Below are 20118 nucleotides of genomic sequence, written 5' to 3'. Positions count from 1 at the left end.
CATTTTGCAGGAGAATGTTAGGCTGTCTGTCTGCCAATTGAAGCTCAACATAAGTTGGGTAATGCAACAGGACAATGACCCAAAACACAGAAGTAAATCAACAACAGAATGGCTTCAACAGAAGACAATATGCACCTTCTGGAGTGGCCCAGTCAGAGTCCTGACCTCAACCCGATTGAAAATGCTGTGGCATGACCTCGAGAGCGGTTCACACCAGACATCCTAAGAATATTGCTGAACTGAAACAGTTTTATAAAGATGAATGGTCCAAAATTCCTCCTGCCCATTGTGCAGGTCTGATCTGCAACTACAGAAAACGTTTGGTTGAGGTTATTGCTGCCAAAGGAGGGTCAACCAGTTATTAAATCCAAGGGTTCACATACTTTTTCCACCCTACACTGTAAATGTTTACACGGTGTGTTCAATAACGACATAATGAAAACATATAATTGTTTGTGTGGTATAGTTTAACCAGACTGTGTTTGTCAATTGTTTTGACTTAGATGGAGATCAGATACATTTTATGACCCATTTATGCAGCAATCCAGGTAATTTCAAAGGGTTCAAATACTTTTTCTTGCCACTGTATGTTTTCATCAAAAACAAGGACATTTCTAAGTGACCCCAAACTTTTGAACGGTAGTGTAAGTCAAAACTAACTCGGCTCTCGGAAACATTCACTATTTTCTTGGTTAGCAACTCCAGTGTAGATTTGGCCATGTGTTGTAGGTTACTCTCCTGCTGAAAGGTGAATTCATCTCCCAGTGTCTGGTATAAAGCAGACTGAACCAAGTTTCCTCTAGGATGTTGCCTGTGCACAGATCCATTTAATTTATTTTTTATCCTGAAAAACTCCCCAGTCCTGAACTATTAAAAGCATACCCATAACATGATCCAGCCACCACCATGCTTGAAAATATGGAGAGTGGTACTGAGCGATGTCTTGTATTGGATTTGCCCCAAACATAACACTTTGTATTCAAGACCAAGTGAATTGCTTTGTCACATGTTTTTCAGTATTACTTCAGTGCCTTGTTGCAAACAGGATGCATATTTTGAAATGTTTTTATTCTACACAGCCTTCCTTCTTTTCACTCTGTCAATTAGGTTAGTATTGTGGAGTAACTACGTTGTTGATCCAACCTCAGTTTGCTCCCATCACTGCCATTAAACTCTCTGTAACCATTGGCCTCATGGTGAAATCCCTGAGCACATTCTTTCCTCTCCGGTAACTTTTAGGATCTTTGTAATGACTGGGTGTATTGATACACCATCCAAAGTGTGATTAATAACTTTACCATGCTCAAAGGGATGTTCAATGTCTGCTTTAAGTTTTCGGGTTTTGGACATAACTATTACCACTTCCAAACTGAGACCCAAGAGACCGGTGACACAGCACAGACATAGAAGCCTTGACCAATGGGCAATCCTCGTCGTGGCAACCACTGGCAGCCATCGCTCTGTTGACCACTGTGGTCCCGCGCCATGTCCTGTCTGTGTCCCAAATGGCACCCTCTCTCTATATAGTGCACTACTTTTGACCAGAGCTCTATGGGAATCCCTATAGGGCCCTGATCAAAAGTAGTGCATTACATAGGGAGTCGGGTGCTATTTGGGACGTAGCTTAACTCTCTCTCCCACGGCAGGGTCGGTGAACCTGGCTGCCATGATGACCCAAGGGCACACAGATGCGAAGAAGGTTCTACACTAACGAGCTATCAGCCGTGACCTGGAAGCGACAGAGGAAAAACTGACTGAGGCCGTTCGGCTGGCCCTCCTCCCTCCCTCCATCCTTTCTGTTCATTCTTCAAACACCCACATAGAAATACTAGACATTTCTCTCCTTCTCTCTGTTCTCCCTTTTCCTTCATCTGCCTTTGTCTTTGGTCTCTCTCCATTTCTCCCCTCACCATCTCTTTCTCAATCTGCTTCCCCATCTCTTTTGCTCTGTCTCTCCCTCTGCTTTTCAGTTTTTTTCTCTCTTAGGCCCGTCTAATAGAGAACAGTGTCTGGCTTGTAGAGTAGTGACCTGCTCCAGAATTACCTAATGTTTATAATTAATAAAAGCTATTGAGGAAACCACAGAACAGCTCTAAGACCATGGCGTGCAAATGTCATGCTACTCCACCCTTTTCCTGAAACACATTACACTTCTTAGCTTCTTTATGTGTGTGTGTGTGTGTGTGTGTGTGTGTGTGTGTGTGTGTGTGTGTGTGTGTGTGTGTGTGTGTGTGTGTGTGTGTGTGTGTGTGTGTGTGTGTCAGTTGCTATTTTCCCAATTTGCAGTAACAATCTGACAAATAGCCATTGACGAACCAGACCCTCTAAAGGCTAAACCAGACACTTGGATTCTCTTCGAAGAGGTCAGTCTGTGCTTAATAAAAAATCTGTTGTGTTAACGACAGAAGAGATTGTCCCTGGGCTAGAACACCATGTCCAACAAACAGTTTGAGTCTCATCAAGTTCACTTCCTTTCAGTCTTTCAGAGCAAGAGTGTGTGCGTCCCAAATGGCACCCTATTCCCTATATAGTGCACTACTGGTCAAAAGTAGTGCACTCTAAGAGAGAATAGGGTGCCGTTTGGGACTTATATAGAGGTTTGTATGACAAAGTTAGCCCGGCCGCAAACGTAAATGTTTAGAATGTCCCTCTCCTGCTAAATGGGTTTAACAGGGCAGAAAGATTAAGCCAGTGTCAAAATGTATCTGCATCCGTCCGCAAAAGAGAAACTAAATGAATCTGAGTCACGATGATTTTATTTCAGGCTGTGTCTGTCTTTTATAAGAAGACATTCCAGTTACATTTTCCTCATAAAAGATTATCCAACTGTTTCTGATTCTGTGGTGTGTTTTGTTGTGACCCAGGGCTTAGTTCCGAATGGCACCCTATCCCTACATAGTGCACTACGTTTGACCAGAGCCCAATGGGAATCCCTTTGGGGCCTGGTCAAAAGTAGTGCACTATAACGAGAAGAGGGTGCCATTTGTGATGTAACCCGGAAAGCCTGGCAGGCCTACATGCACAGTTGACACTAACAACACACTCTGTTGTCAACAAGTCCCGTAAAACAACACAGAGGCAAGGAGCTGACCTCTCTGGACAGATCTGGAAAATCTAGAACCCTTTTTATCATAACCGATCAAAACCACAGCCCAGCCATCTTTATCATAACCGATCAAAACCACAGCCATCTTTATCATAACTGATCAAAACCACAGCACAGCCATCTTTATCATAACCGATCAAAACCACAGCCATCTTTATCATAACCGATCAAAACCACAGCCATCTTTATCATAACTGATCAAAACCACAGCACAGCCATCTTTATCATAACCGATCAAAACCACAGCACAGCCATCTTTATCATAACTGATCAAAACCACAGCACAGCCATGTTTATCATAACTGATCAAAACCACAGCCCAGCCATCTTCCATCATACCTGATCAAAACCACAGCCATCTTCCATCATACCTGATCAAAACCACAGCACAGCCATCTTCCATCATACCTGATCAAAACCACAGCACAGCCATCTTCCATCATAACTGATCAAAACCACAGACATCTTTATCATAACTCATCAAAACCACAGCACAGCCATCTTTATAATAACTGATCAAAACCACAGCCATCTTCCATCATACCTGATCAAAACCACAGACATCTTTATCATAACCGATCAAAATCACAGCACAGCCATCTTTATCATAACTGATCAAAACCACAGACATCTTTATCATAACCGATCAAAATCACAGCACAGCCATCTTTATCATAACTGATCAAAACCACAGCCATCTTCCATCATAACTGATCTAAACCACAGCACAGCCATCTTCCATCATAACTGATCTAAACCACAGCACAGCCATCTTTATCATAACTGATGAAAACCACAGCCATCTTCCATCATAACTGATCTAAACCACAGCACAGCCATCTTCCATCATAACTGATCTAAACCACAGCACAGCCATCTTTATCATAACTGATCAAAACCACAGCACAGCCATGTTTATCATACCTGATCAAAATCATGGTAATCAAAACATGACTCTTCAAAATGAAGCTGACTCTCTGACAAGGGTCTAGTGTTGTTAAGAAGCCTTCTTTCAGCACTGGATGATCCATGTCTTGGGCACTCTCCGTGACTCTCCGTGACTCTGAACGTATCCCAAATTGCACCCTATTCCCCATAAAGCGCACTTCTTTTGACCAGAGCCCTGGTAATCACCTGTCATTATAAAGGTACACACGCCACTGTGTATTATACACTATATTGTAAGGGCTGTATTTGCTGGTGTCTAACCCACCTCCCAGCTCTCAATGTGGGACTGACACTCCTTTAGTGTCTCCAGTATAACACAGTATGATGTTTAATAATGATTAGGATCATGTTTGAGATGATAATGTCTCACCTCCCATCCCTCTAGATGGTTACTATACCATGATAGGGATGTACTACTGCTGGTTCTCTGCAGCTCAGTTGGTAGAGCAACGCTCCAGGATAGTGGGTTCAATTCCCGGACCACCCAAACGTAGAAAATGTACGCATCGCTTTGGATAAAAACCTCTGCTAAATGGCATATATTATATACCTGTATATTGTGTACTATATAGTATATTGTGTACTATAGAGTATATTGATTTATAGTGTACATGTGAACCTACCTCCCATCCCTCGATGTGGGACTGCCACTCCTCCAGCACCTCTAGTTTCTCCATCTGTCTCTTGGCCTCGTTGATGGAGGAACAAACAGCCTTCATGACCTGCAGAGACTCCAGCACCAGGGAGTAGTCATTGTGTTTCTTAGGAGTCCTCTTTAGCAGCTCCTACACACACACACACGTACGCAGGCACGCACAAAGACATGCACGCACGCACCCACCCCCCCCCACACACACACAAACACACACACACACACACACACACACAAATGTGAAAAGCCTGGTCAGGATAGATATTAAAAGGTTAACCCTTCATATATTTAAAAAAAGATGTGGGAAACATGCAGCAACAACAACTTTCCCCTAGTACATGTGCCCACTCACTCTCCCTCCCTTCCGCTGTACAGTCCTCTTTGATTTACAGTACATAACAGACTAATATCCCAGGAGACACACACAGAGAGAGAGAGAGAGAGAGAGAGAGAGAGAGAGAGAGAGAGAGAGAGAGAGAGAGAGAGGAGAGAGAAACTGTGAGAGAAACAGTGAGAGTGAGAGAGAGAGAGAGAGAGAGAGAGAAAGAGAGACAGACAGACAGACAGACAGACAGACAGACAGACAGACAGACAGAGTCAGAGACAGACAGAGTCAGAGACAGACAGACAGTCAGAGAGAGAGTCAGAGAGAGAGGGCAGGCAACAGTAACTGTAAATAACAGTTAGATAGCCTGGTGGGTCGGCCGGCTACTAGTGATGGGAAGTTCGGCTCTTTTTACTGACTCTGACCTTTTTGACCCGTTCAGTCAAAAGAACGACTCTTTCGACTCCTTTCGATAATTTGAGTCAGTAACGTAATTTGTGATTGCTAGGCATACAAATATGATTATTTATTGATACCTTTGAAACGAGGTCTAGCTGCGACCGCAACCGGACTACATTGTGAACAGAATACAATCGCCTGACTGCCTCAAGGGAGATTTTCCCAATAGACTATCAATCGTTCGCGAACTGCAGCAGCCACCCAAACGATTCATTCGAGTGTTGAGGCTGTGTATGTTTTGCTTCTACAAAGCTGTGTCCAACATAACATTCAATTGATTGCAGTCATTCTTGCACCATGTGATCAATTATCAGTTCTACACATATCTTTTTGTCCTCTATGCTGCCTGCAGCATGATCTATTTTGCCTGCGCACATCTGATAGACGGTTGTTGGTCGGAGGATGTCTCCCCGGAGGAGCTCATATTACTCCAGCTGTAGAACTCCTTACAGGGGTTTCCCGAGTGGCGCAGCAGTCTAAGGCACTGCATCGCAGTGCTAGAGGTGTCACTACAGATCCGGGTTCGATCCCGGGCTGTGTCGCAGCCGGCCGTGACCGGGAGACCCATGAGGCGGCGCACAATTGGCCCAGCATTGTCCGGGTATTGGGAGGGTCCCATCGTGCTTTAGGACTCCTTGTGGCGGCTGGGAGCAATGCACGCTGACACGGTCAGCCAGGTGTACAGTGTTTCCTCCGACATGTTGGTGTGGCTGGCTTCTGGGTTCAGCGAGCAGTGTGTCAAGAAGCGGTGCGGCTTGGCAGGGTCGTGTTTCGGAGGATGCATGGCTCTCGACCTTTGCCTCGCCCGAGTCTGTACGGGAGTTGCAGCGGTGAGACAAGACTGTAACTACCAATTGGATATCACGAAATTGGGGAGAAAAAGGTACAAAAAGTACATTAAAAAAGTATAATAATACAATTTTAAATGAAATAAAAATCATTGCGGCCAGCAAAATCAAAACAACTAAAATGAACGAGTCACTTGGAAAAACGAATCATAACTCGAGTCAGTAAAAAGAGTCATTCAAGAAGAACGAATCGTTCGCAAACTGCACATCACTACCGGCTATTGCATGACCCAGTCTGGTGGAGGAGATGGAAATCTGTCTAGTCTAAACACAGTCCTGGCCTGTCAGATACTGACGGCTGTTTAGATATAGGGTCTCTGGATAGTTTCTACTGTACAACCAGCGATCTTTATCGCTGCTATTTACACAGGGAGACAGGTTGAGTCCCAAACAGCACTCTATTCCCGATGTAAGACGGCCACTACTTTTGACCAGGGCCCATAGGGATGTAGCGCACTACATAGGGAATAGGGCGGCCTGAGAGAGAACGCAGCCTGAGAGGGAACGCCTGGGCAGTTCCAGCTGTAAGACTTCAAATGACAGAGAATCAGATTACGCCTGAGATTATTGCTACATCTACCATCTAGGTTCTCGTGCCGGTGGCTGTTTAGATTACACTCGGTGTGAATTCATAGATCTAAACTAGATTCATGAAGTTAGACAGCGCAGGACGCTAGCAGCGTTTCAAACAGAGTTTTGTTTCACACGCACTTTTAACGTGGGCTAAGGTAAACATCGACTATGAAGATGGAGTATGACTGAAGTGTGTTAAAGGGCCGAGTCTGGGGATTGTGGATTTGTGGGAGTCCGGGGCAGTGGCATGTGCTGTTAAGGCTGGCGTGCCTAATACTGTCTGCCTGTTGTAGGAGAGAAGAAGAGACTGTGTGTGTGTGTGTGTGTGTGTGTGTGTGTGTGTGTGTGTGTGTGTGTGTGTGTGTGTGTGTGTGTGTGTGTGTGTGTGTGTGTGTGTGTGTGTGTGTGTGTGTGTGTGTGTGTGTGTGTGTGTGTGTGTGTGTGTGTGTGTGTGTGTGTGTGCACGCAGGACGTGACAACCAAGCGTTCCATATAGAGGGAGGCTTAGATGAATAAGACAGGACAGCTCTGATGACCATGAAATAAGAAGGACGAGAAGCTGGGATCCAGATAGGGCCATACAGGACTCACCCTGAGCAGCAGTGGGTACTTGCAGATCCTCTGAATGGGAGCGACCAGGTAGCCCTCCAATGGAACCTCTGTATTCTTCCGGCCCCCCAGCAACATACAGTTCTAACAGGAGCAAAGGAGACGATTAGATGTGGACATTAGTATTAGTCACCTGTTCACCTCCCCTCTGTTTCTTTTAAACGATCAACGTGGCCATAGGCCAGGGTTGAGGGGAGGTTAGAGGGTAACCTCCAGGGGTTGAGGGGAGGTTAGAGGGTAACCTACATGGGTTGAGGGGGGGGTAACCTCATTCTCTTTCGTTAATGGTTGTGAAATAGTGTTCAATTACATCCTTCTCACTACATAAAACACTGGACAGGCTTTCAGTCAGTGGGCAATTCAGTAGGGCAAAGGTTGACTGGAGTTCTGGAGGTTAGGGGGGCAAGCCAAGGCTTTTAAGCCCAGAGTGGACTGGAGGTCAGGGGGGTAACCCAAGTACTATGAGCCCAGGGTTGGATGGAGGTTATGAGGGTAACACGACCCTCACAGGGCTGATGCAAGCAGCCAGGAAGGTCCCGCCAAAGCCAAGAGCATAAAACCTCCATTAAATCGCATTCACTTAAGACCACTCTAACCCCGCTGAGACACACACACACACACCCTCTCCCTGCTGGGAGCCGGGTTCAAAAACAACGCTCAATCATATAGAGCTCCCCTTCCACTTACAGCCGAGATGTGTGTACTTCTCATATGAATGATCAGTTACCAGAAATAGCCCTCTACAATACCACAACATGACTCTGCAGATGCATGTGGTTGAAGCTAATGTGTTTTTGTGAGATAGAGTATCTTCCCGAAGGCGGACACTGCTGTAGGTCCCAGGGTTTTTATAGAGCTCTTATAACAGGAGTGAATCTATGGAGTGATACGGTTGTGAAAGACAGGAGGGGTGAGAAGGAGTAGCATTACATTACCCATAAAGCCTGGAGGGATATGTGTATAGCATGGAGAACAACCTTAAACATCACACACTGAGTGAAATGAGAGGCCGGAAAGATCACACACACACACACACACACACACACACACACACGGTTCCTCACCAGTAAGCATGTTCTGACGGTCCTGATTTTGTTGAGTTCCAGCAGCAATCTCTGAGCTTTCTCATGGTTCCCACAGTACTCATCGTAGATCTGAAAACCACTCCTCTGGAGAGAGAAGATGAGAGGGACGAGAGAGAGAGAGAGAAAGACAGTGGCAGAAAGACAGAGAGAGAGAGAGAAAGACAGTGGCAGAAAGACAGAGAGAGAGAGAGAGAAAGACAGAGAGACAGAGAAAGACAGAGAGACAGAGAGAAAAAGGGAGTGAGAGAGAGAGGACATGTTGCCCTATCCTGTCGTCTATGTTGAAGCCACATGTATGCGTCGTGACAAACCCCTCTTCCCATGACTTCACATGCTCGTAACACCCTAGTCTTTCTCTCTGAGGGATACTGCACAGAGACATGGCCTATAAATCATCATTACTACCGAGCAGCACAGTCTACAGCTACTCAGATCAAACCTCTATGGGTTCTCATACTAAACCAAAATGAATGGAGGGCCACATCCTAACTTCAGATCAATGCGCATAAATAGATGCCCTATGGCAGGGGTACTCTTACACTACAAGGTCCGGAGCCTGCTGGTTTTCTGTTCTACCTGATAATTCATTGCGAACAAGTAAATCAGTCCTTGATTAGTGGGGAACGATGAAAACATGCAGTGGAACTGGATTCAAGGTCCTGAGTTGAGTTTGAGGCCCAATTGGCAATATATTCTCTAAATAATCTTCAGATCGATGGCATAAATAAGACTAGAGGTCTTCACGGATCCACCTGTACCCGAATACCTGAGACCCGGTCCGGGGCCCGAGCGGGTCAGGATCCAGGTTTCACAATTGTCACTGGTCTCAGGTATGTGTACTTTTAACTGACTTATCCTGAAGGGCTCGTACGGATCTGAACGCAACCGCTGCAGTAGAGCGAGAGAGACATTTTATAATTCATGCTGCTGCTCCTGCTTCTCACCAGAGTGGAGCGTGTAGCTTGTTGTTGACCAATCGTAAGTCAGCAAAGTGGCAAGAGGCTACAGTCATAGAGGAGCAAAAGTTAGGAGATATCTCAAATCAAAATGGAAGATGAAATTAAAATGAAAGAATTAAAAAGTTAAAGGAGAAGGATAGGCTCCAACGACCAGGAGCGAACAGGTAGGCTGCTACTTAATATTCTGAATGGAGTTGTTGTTATTTGTAACTGTAGGATGAGAAAGCACACGCACTGCAGCCTCAGTTAGCCTAGCTAGCTAACGTTGGCTAGCTTAACTAGCTTCTGCTGGTTTGATGCAGTCACGTAATCATGTTTGATGATAAACAACCTAACTATGACAGCTATTAGTCGACTAAAGCGCGAGTCGGCTTGGTTCCCCAGGCGCCAATGACGTGGATGTCGATAAAGGCAGCCCTCCGCACCCCTCTGATCCAGAGGGGTTGGGTTAAATGAGGAAGACACATTTCAGTTGTACAACTGACTAGGTATCACTCTTTCCCTTTCCCCTTGGTTGCTGTCTCTTGTCTCTCCCTCCTCCCCGCTCACCCTATTACTCGCTCACAGCAAGGCCCCTCCCCGCCTGCTAGAGCGGCACCTCTCTCCCTCCAGCTCCGGTTAATAAAAGTAGCTTGAAAAATATATATTTTCTGCTGCTTCCCTCACCCGGATGGGACTGGGTCTAGATCCAAACAGGTCTATATGGGTCTAGTTGCGTTTGGGTCCATTCGGAAGGGGTCTCTATATAAAGAAAAAAAATTATGCATATCGGGTCCGGGTCAGAAAGCCCCAGGTCCATTTCGGAACGGGTCCAACTTTTTGGACTCGTGAAGACCTCTACTGCAGACCTCAAGTAAGGATTCGACCAATGGTTAGGATAGAACCAGCTTTGACAAGCAGTATGTTTAGAGCATGTTGAAATCAAAAACAGTTTTTCATAACTTATTCCATGTTGGAACGATTAGAGCTGAGATTCTACTATGAGAACCCACTCCCACTCAGATCCCATCAGGGTTTTCCCCTCAGCTGAAGTAGAGAGAGATTTCACAATTCCTCTCTTTCTAGGGACTCTGTCGTACAGAAAGAGACCTCAATCGCTGAGGAGAAGGAAAGTGAGTGAGAGAGACAGAGAGAATTTGTCTGGGGCTCGAAGGGAGAGAGAAGTCACCGAACAATGGACGAGGTTTCTTTGAAATAGGTGTAATAGCTCCAGAGAGAGAACAGACCACAGTAGCCTCCCTGCTGGGTAGTCTGACATAAGATCATCAGCCATGGTCATGTGAGCGACCACTGAGTCATGCAGGTTAGACTCTAAATGACTGGACTTTCCCAAAACAGCCATGAGGGTGATTTCTAAAGACCATTGCTTATGCCATTGATACCACATGGGATGAGTCTGTAATGGCACCCTATTCCCTATATAGAGAGTAGACCCAGAGAGTTCCGGTCAAAAGTGGTGCACTATATAGGGAACAGGGTGCCATTTGGAAAGTACACAAGGTCATTCAAGGTCATAGGGGTGGCAGATAGCCTAGCGTCGGGCCAGTAACCGAAAGGTGGCTGGTTGGAATCTCCAAGCCGACAATGTGAAAAAAATCTGCCGATGTGCCATTTAGCAAGGCGATCAACCCTAATTGCCCTTGTAAGTCGCTCTAAATTAATGAAATGTAAAACAACTACATATTTACAGTTGAAGTCGGAAGTTTACATACACCTTAGCCAAATACATTTAAACTCAGTTTCTCACAATTCCTGATATTTCAGATTTTATTTCTTTCATCACATTCCCAGTGGGTCAGAAGTTTACATACACTCAATTAGTATTTGGTAGCATTGCCTTTAAATTGTTTAACTTGGGTCAAACGTTTCGGTTAGCCGTCCACAAGCTTCCCACAATAAGTTGGGTGAATTTTGGCCCATTCCTCCTGACAGAGCTGGTGTAACTGAGTCAGGTTTGTAAGTCTCCTTGCTCGAACATGCTTTTTCAATTCTGTCCACAAATCTTCTATAGGATTGAGGTCAGCGCTTTGTGATGGCAACTCCAATACCTTGACTTTGTTGTCGTGAAGCCATTTTGCCACAACTTTGGAAGTATGCTTGGGGTCATTGTCCATTTGGAAGACCCATTTGCGACCAAGCTTTAACTTATATATCCACATCATTTGCCTTCCTCATGATGCCATCTATTTTGTGAAGTGCACCAGTCCCTCCTGCAGCAAAGCACCCCCACAACACGATGCTGCCACCCCCGTGCTTCACGGTTGGGATGGTGTTCTTCGGCTTGCAAGCCTCCCCCTTTCTCCTCCAAACATAACAATTGTCATTATGGCCAAACAGTTCTATTTTTGTTTCATCAGACCAGAGGACCTTTCTCCAAAAAGTACAATCTTTTTCTCCATGTGCAGTTGCAAACCGTAGTCTGGCTTTTTTATGGTGGTTTTGGAGCAGTGGCTTCTTCCTTGCTGAGCGGCCTTTCAAGTTATGTCGATACAGGACTTGTTTTACTGTGGATATAGATACTTTTGTACCTTTTTACTCCAGCATCTTCACAAGGTCCTTTGCTGTTCTGGGATTGATTTGCACTTTTCACACCACAGTACATTCATCTCTCGGAGTGGTATGACGGCTGTGTGGTCCCATGGTGTTTATACTTAAGTACTATTGTTTGTACAGATGAATGTGGTACCTTCAGGCGTTTGGAAATTGCTCCCAAGGATGAATCAGACTTGTGGAGGTCTACAATTTTTTTCTGAGGTCTTGGCTGATTTCTTTTGATTTTCCCATGATGTCAAGCAAAGAGGCACTGAGTTTGAAGGTAGGCCTTGAAATACATCCACAGGTACACCTCCAATTGACTCAAATGATGTCAATTAGCCTACCGAAAGCCATGACATCATTTTCTGGAATTTGCCAAGCTATTTAAAGGCACAGTCAACTTAGTGTATGTAAACTTGACCCACTGGAGTTGTGATACAGTGAATAATAAGTGAACTAAATCTGTCTGTAAACAATTGTTGGAAAAATGACAAGTCCTAACCGACTTGCCAAAACGATAGTTTGTTAACAAGAAATTTGTGGAGTGGTTGAAAAACGAGTTTTAATGACTCCAACCTAAATGTAAACTTCCGACTTCAACTGTAAATAAATGTAAAAACAGTTTGTCACCTGTTAAAACCCATCCCTGTCATGGTGTAACTTTGAGGAGAACTAGCTTTGAAGAAGACCTGTTACAGGTCCTCAGTAGAATATAGTAACTCACTGAGGAGAGGGTCAACTTTCCGACATCTTCTCTAGATTTACGGCCTACAGAAACCTCAGATCATATAGTGGTCCATATCCCAGCTCAGCTCAGCATCAAAGAGCTAGGATAAATCTAATCTACGACAGGGGGGCTACATCAGAGCAGTATACGGCCTGCACAGGAGATAGTAAATCTGAAGTGTTGAATCTCATCTTATCTTCCTCTCTGGCCTGTACTAACACAGAGAGATTAGCCTACGCTGAAACAATGGGTAATAGGTGCAGTATGTCCCAAATTTTCCCTATGGCCCCTGGACACCAGTAGTGCACTAGAAAAGAAATAGGATGCCATTTGGGACGCAGCCAGAGAGATTAGCCTACACGGAGAGAATGGGCCTGGTTAAGACAGGGTTTGAAACTCCTTCGCGTCAGCCAGAATAGCTGCCTGCACCCAAGGAACTCTCTAACTTGTTCGAGCTGCGACTCATCTGAAGTATTTTCAATTGTATTGTGACACGGATAAAAAAAAAAGACAGATCAACGATATTTCTGATCTCATCTTAAGCTGCCTCCCAGATGGAATCAGACACAACCCACCGTTCGAGAATCACTGCTCTAGTCAGTGAGTGAGCTACGGAAGCCTGTGAAACTCAAAGCACAGGCAATGCTTTGTGGGTAGTGATAAAAAAATATATACTTTTGTGGTTAGAAACCACTATTCGGTCTTCATTTCTAGCATGGATTGACAGAGCGATACGGAGACCTGTGAGACTCACAAAGTGCAGGAAGCAGCGGCCCACTTCGTGGTGAGCGTGGGGGTCTGGCTGCAGCAGCTCTTCTACCATGGACAGGAAGTTACGGTGCACAGACAGGATTTCCTCCAGGTTAGAGAACAGCACCTAGAGGGGGACAGAATACACTGTAACACCAGGGGACAAAACACTAACATCTGGAGGGGGTACACATACAAAAACATTGACAAAACATAACCAAGTAAACATGGAAACATTAGGATAAGAAACGCTAGACAAGCAAGGGCAAGGAGTGTGTCCCAATAGTTCAACACATACAGTATCCTTTGATCAGTACCCTGCCTTCATGATCAGCTATCTGCTCATGAACTTGGTAGACAAGAGAACAATATGGAGATATTTGGACCATAAAGACCCACTCTTTTCAGTCCACTAGTCGTGAGGGAAGACGCTAGGGGGATAAAACAACGGTTTAAATATTTTGGGGCATGACAGATGAGAGAGCGAGCGAGAGCGAGAGAGAAAGAGAGCGAGAGAGAAAGAGAGCGAGAGAGAAAGAGCGCATTTGTCTGGGGCTCGGAGGGAGACAGAAGTCACAGAACAACCGATGAGGTTTCTTTGAAATAGTCCCAGACTTGACTTCATCTTATAATTCTTGAGTTGAGAGAGGAAATTAGCATTTGTGAAAACACTGGAAAGGGAGACATTGTTAATGGAGAGACATTTTATATGCTCTGTCATATGGAACGCTGAACTTAGCCTTTATGTGGGATTGGGTTATTTTGTGCTTTCATGTAATTTATGGGGCAATGCTTAAGCACAAAATAATGGTCTGATTGTGGATGGGGAGGGGGGCCTATAGTGCCTGTGGTGGACTGCCCTAACTTAAGGGGGAAGAGGACTATGCACTCTGTGGGTGCGACAGTATACAACGCCCAAGAGACCGAAATTGAAAACCTGTAACTGACATGCTTCTTACATCAAGAATGTATATGGAATCATATCTGTATCCTTTCTGTATCTTCTCCACTCTGGAGTGTTCCAGTACGGTAAGGTTCTATGGCGGATTGCAGTGGGACAGCTGCTAGTTAGCAACAACCAAGACATCCTAGAACCCTGACCTCCGTCTGACCTTGTTCTCCCGGTCCGCCAGACTCCTCCCCTGTCCCCCAGTGTTCTCACAGCGTGTTCCAAAACACAGGACACGGGAACACGTAGGTCGCTCCTCCGCCAATGCATGTTTAACTTCCAGAATAAGCAAAGCCCACAGAGTGGAGTCTGACCCTAAATAGCATCATATGCTCTATATAGTGCACTTACAGTTTCAAAGGGAGGGTAAATGTTCTAAATTCATTACAGTACCAGAATGTTGGTATCTTTCAAAGACCTCATGCAATCTAATCACAGGACATCAAGTGGCCCTTTTGGGTATTTCATATTATCACAGGTGTCTGTGACATCCCTCTGTGTGTCCTAATCGTATCTAAAATATATGAAATGACTCAATAAAAAAATAAAACATCCTTTATATTTCTTTACACACGTATTTATTTGAATATGTAAATATGTTTTTGTTGACAATGTTTTGGCGTCAAACTGGTGGCAGTTATGAACACAGTCAATAGTTGGAAGAGTTGCAGAGTTAATTGAAAATAATGCCATTGTTGATGAGATGCTGTTTTCTTTAATTAGGCTATTTTCTCTTGAACCATATGTTCTATCTACTAGATACTCATGGACAATACGGAGGCAGATATAATAAATTAGTACTACATATTCATATTTTTTTAAATTATGTATTCAAGAATAAATTACCGAAATTACGATAGATTGCCATAGATTATCTGTTAATTAACAAAATGACTGAAGATTCCGGTAACTTTGGTATACTACCGGTAGCTTTGCAACCCTAAGTGCACTACTTTTGACCAGAGCCCTGCACCCATATAGGCTCTGGTCAAACGTAGTGCAAGGTAGGGAATAGGAAGCCAGTTGGGACACATACAGACAGACAAGGACCCTCCCAACAGCGACGACGCGTCCTTTATTGTCCCACTCCCTCACGCAGCCGGAATCATTTATACAAATAGATGACATTTACAGCTGCTTCCTGTATATGCCTAGGCCTTAGTAGCTATTTTTTTTTCTTCATTCAGAAGAAACGTCTATTTTGGGTTGAAAGAGTCCCTCAAACAAGCGACGTTGAGTTTTATTTGGATTCCGGCTGTAATTTCCGGCCTTTTATTGGATAACGTTATGAAAACAAGGTTTATACTCAGCCACGCAGCTAAAAGGACTCATTCTTCTGACATTCCACTCACATTTCTACACAGATCTTGATTACACAGTCATTAAGTAACTACTAGATTAAGTAATTATGATGTAATTACCAGGCTAAACTAATAAAGACTCACCTTAACGGTTTCCTCTGTGACGTTCTTGTCGATCTTCGTGGCTGCGTACTGGTTTAGGCGGTGGAGAAACACCTGTGTAGAAGAGAAAAATAAAATATTATTTTGAACTCCCTCCAAGATTAGATTACATTTGGCGCGTGATGGTTTCTTCTTAGAGCTGCCAGTTTAACATCCCAAGGCCACGTCCCAAATGGCACCCTATTCCCTATATAGTGCACTACTTTTGACCAGGGCCCATGTGGGAATAGGGTGTCATTTGGAACACAACCCAAGGTAGAGAACAGATTGCAGCGGAGGCCCCTTCCCTTCTTGTACTGCTTACAGCTGCAACACTCTGCACATTGCCAGTGCAAGTTACTAACTATCAGAATGGACACCTGATCCATGTGAAAGCTGATCTTCGCTCTGGAGTTAAAAAAACACCTGGGCTCACTTCATAAATGCAGCGCATGAACTTTCAAAGGAGGTCGCAATCATGATCGCTGGGGGAGGAGGTGGGGAGGAGGGGAGGAGGTGGGGAGGTGGGGAGGATGGAGGGGGTGGGGAGGAGGGGAGGAGGGGAGGAGGTGGGGGCGGCTATTCAGTGTGAATTGTGATGGATAAGAATGGTTAGGGTTCTGACTTTCTCCAGTTCTCTTAGGATCCTGGTTTCTAAACCATGTTCATGCAACGGGTACCAGGCAACTTTAAAGCTTTGGGACTTTTTTAGGCCCACCAAATGAATTAGAACTATTTCTCAAGCCAGAACCAAGTCTTAAATCACAACCAAGGAAGACTTTGGCATTTGGGAAACGGGCTGTAGGCTACACTTCAAGTAGGAGACAGACATATACGTACAACAACTCACAGGAAAAGAAAAAAGACAGCCAGTAGGAAAAAACAGATTTCTGCCTTGTGTTAAGAGAGGATGTGTTCCAAATGACACCCTATTCCCCTATGGGCCCTGGTAAAAACTAGTGCACTATAAAGCGAATAGGGTGCCAATTGAGATGATTCCAAAGTGTTGAAAACCCAACACATCAACGATATGGCACACTCAATTAGATTGATGATAATGCCCTCAAATCACGTCACGAATGCTGGGCGAGCGATGATGAAAGTAAATCCTAGCAAATCATATCTCAAAGAGAAATCTCTTAGTTCAAAAGAAAGGCATAGGCTTTTCATACCCTCAAAGCTTAACTCCACCCAACCCCATTGTGTGTTCATACATTAAGAATGACTCACGTTTCTCATTCCACTAGCGTTCAAATTGTGCTGTCAAATATGAGTAAGTGAGCTCAGCAAGAGGCGAGAAACTTTCCCTGACATTACATCAGCTGTACAGACATCCATTCCATGTTCCACCATGTAGCCTCTGCTTTAACAATATTTTGCCACATATTCCCTGAACGTAGACTCAAGACACTTTACTGGTAATCAGGACAATGTCATGATGTGTCAAGCCTTCCAAAAACACCTCCATGGGGTATACACAAGTTGCCTGGTTAAAATAACAGACCATGTGGGTCTGTGTGTCAGCCAGGCAAACGGACTAGAGGTTCCATAAACAAAGGAGTGATGATCCTGCTTGTGAGTGCAGTGAGTGAGGGGGGGGGTCGAAGTGGAGAAAGTGAGGGGGTCAGCGTACAGCCTGCCCTCCGCAGTGACACGATGACAGGACAGAGGAGGCTGTGTCGGAGAGATGATCCTGCAGTCAGGAGACCCAGGCAGTGTCCCACATGACAACCTATTCCCTTTATAGTGCACTACTTTTGACTGGAGCCCTAGGGAATAGGGTGACCTGTTCACTGTGATTACTATTATTTGACCACGCTGGTCATCTATGAACATTTGAACATCTTGGCCATGTTCTGTTATAATCTCCACCCGGCACAGCTAGAAGAGGACTGGCCACCCCTTATAGGTTTTGGCCTTTCTAGGGAGTTTTTCCTAGCCACCGTGCTTCTACACCTGCATTGCTTGCTGTTTGGGGTTTTAGGCTGGGTTTCTGTACATCACTTTGAGATATCAGCTGATGTAAGAACGGCTTTATAAATACATTTGATTTGATATGCCATTTGGGACACAAGCGGAGGTCAAGCCCAGAGCCCATTCAGGGTTAGATCTAGGAGGAAAGGTCAGGAGGAAAGGTCAGGAGGAGACACAGACAACAGGACACGACCCCTCTTTAATCACCTCATGACTCACACTACCCAGTACTATACCACACAAAAACTACAACATCCAAAGCAACAACACAGGGAATAGGGTTCCATTTGGGAAACAAGCCATATTCTCACACTTAAAGACTGGCAGGTAAAGATACCATGTCCATGAGTCTAGCATGCGGTCTAACTGGACAAACAGTTACTGCTCATTAGGGTCCTGTAATGCCATCTGTCGTTTAAAGGACCACAGACAGCCTGGACAACCTAAAAAGACCACACACACCACACCGACTGTTGATCTGCCGTTTGTCCAGCGGGCTGCTGTACTATCCGCTGGTGGCCGTCTGTCTGACTGCAGACATTTCCGTGCGACTCTACATGTACAATTGGTTTGCACTCAGTTTGCAAATTACTGCCGGCACTCTGTTCTGAGGGGCGAAGTACTTTCGGCCGGCAAATGCTATTGGTGTGCCTGAGCCGTAAGGTAACGTCCCAAATGGCACCCTATTCCCTATATAGTGCACTACTATCCTACCCTATGGGCCCTAGTCAAAAGAAGTGCACTATATAGGGAGGGAATAGGGTGTTCATTTTGGGGGCAATCTGACTGATAAGACATAACTCATGTAAACAACTTCTGTAGACAAACTTAACGACCATATAAAGCCAAAGCATTTCCTGTTAGAACTGCTCCAACGGAATGTTGATGACACTATCAACACAGACATGCTTTTATAGCTCCTAGTCTAGTGGGCAGATGTATGGAGTCTAGTTTGTACATAGTCCTGACAATGCACTGACGCACCACGGCAAATGTTATTCAATTCAACTGGTTTCAGTCGGCAGTAATTTGCAAACTGAGTGCAAACCAATTATACATGTAGAGTCGCACGGAAATGTCTGCAGTCAGACAGACGGCCACCAGCGGATAGTACAGCAGCCCGCTGGACAAACGGCAGATCAACAGTCGGTGTGGTGTGTGTGGTCTTTTTAGGTTGTCCAGGCTGTCTGTGGTCCTCTAAACGACATATGGCATTACAGGACCCCAATGAGCAGTAACAGTTTGTCCAGTTAGACCGCATGCTAGACTCATGGACATGGTATCTTTACCTGCCAGTCTTTAAGTGTGAGAATATAGGGGGGGGGGGGGGGGGGGTTAACTCTGAAGGGCGGTTTCCCCGACACAGAATCTCCATTTAAAATGTTTTTTAGTACAGGATGACTAGACAGTGTGTTCCGGGAAACTGCCCCTGTGTGTTTTTAAGGGTCTTGGTGTCCCACCTACGAAGCAAACTATGGGAGGCACTAAGACTAGGAAACACTAATGAGAAAAGTCTTGCCACTCTTAAACAAACTAAGCGTTGAATTACATTGATTTTAAAGGCCTAAACTTTTAAACACCTCAGCAATTAAAATGGCCGAGTCGACTACGAGACAGCATAGCACAACAGCTCTGCTCTCAGCTCTGCGCTCCACACGAGGAAAAAAGACGAAAACTGCGTCTCAAATAGCACCTTATACCCTACATAGTGCACTATTTCTGACCCGGGCTCTGGTCAAAAGTAGTGCATCATGTAGGCAATAGGGTGCCATTTGGGACGCAGCCTGGATAATTGAATGTGTGCTGGTGGATGGAGATGGAAAGGACTAAATAGTCAGTCTCTTTGTGGAAGCGCTCCTCCACGCTAATTACCATTCTGTAGCTGTAGTCTGGTAGACTCACTGAGGAGAGGCTGACTAGCATTAGCAAGTCTAATTTGTGTGTGTGTGTGTGTGTGTGTGTGTGTGTGTGTGTGTGTGTGTGTGTGTGTGTGTGTGTGTGTGTGTGTGTGTGTGTGTGTGTGTGTGTGTGTGTGTGTGTGTGTGTGTGTGTGTGTGTGTGTAATCTGTAGCTACACGCACGAACGTCTACAGCCGATCGCATTAGTCTGACAGGGGTGGGAGATGGAGAGATGTTTAGGTGAGAAAGCAGCGTTCATGTACATCGAGACGAGGTTC

At 45.0% G+C, this 20118-nt stretch overlaps 1 protein-coding gene across 5 annotated transcripts in view; it reads right to left on the bottom strand.

Moving 5' to 3' along the window:
- The window catches only part of prex2 (phosphatidylinositol-3,4,5-trisphosphate-dependent Rac exchange factor 2), a 212689-nt gene that overhangs the window by 144461 nt on the left and 48110 nt on the right, over positions 1 to 20118 (bottom strand). For all 5 annotated transcript variants that reach the window (XM_055928871.1, XM_055928872.1, XM_055928873.1 and 2 more), the window contains 5 exons: positions 15971 to 16042; positions 13581 to 13703; positions 8585 to 8689; positions 7503 to 7604; positions 4678 to 4839 (listed from right to left, as the gene is read on the bottom strand). In XM_055928871.1, coding sequence (XP_055784846.1) covers positions 4678 to 4839; positions 7503 to 7604; positions 8585 to 8689; positions 13581 to 13649 — 438 coding nt within the window. In that variant the 5' untranslated portion in view covers positions 13650 to 13703; positions 15971 to 16042. The remainder of the gene's footprint in view (positions 1 to 4677; positions 4840 to 7502; positions 7605 to 8584; positions 8690 to 13580; positions 13704 to 15970; positions 16043 to 20118) is intronic.

This window comes from Salvelinus fontinalis, chromosome 7 (assembly GCF_029448725.1).
Source record: "Salvelinus fontinalis isolate EN_2023a chromosome 7, ASM2944872v1, whole genome shotgun sequence".
Lineage (NCBI taxonomy): Eukaryota > Metazoa > Chordata > Actinopteri > Salmoniformes > Salmonidae > Salvelinus > Salvelinus fontinalis.
The sequence above is the reverse complement of the archived record's forward strand: the minus strand, read 5'-3'. Positions and strand labels throughout refer to the sequence as shown.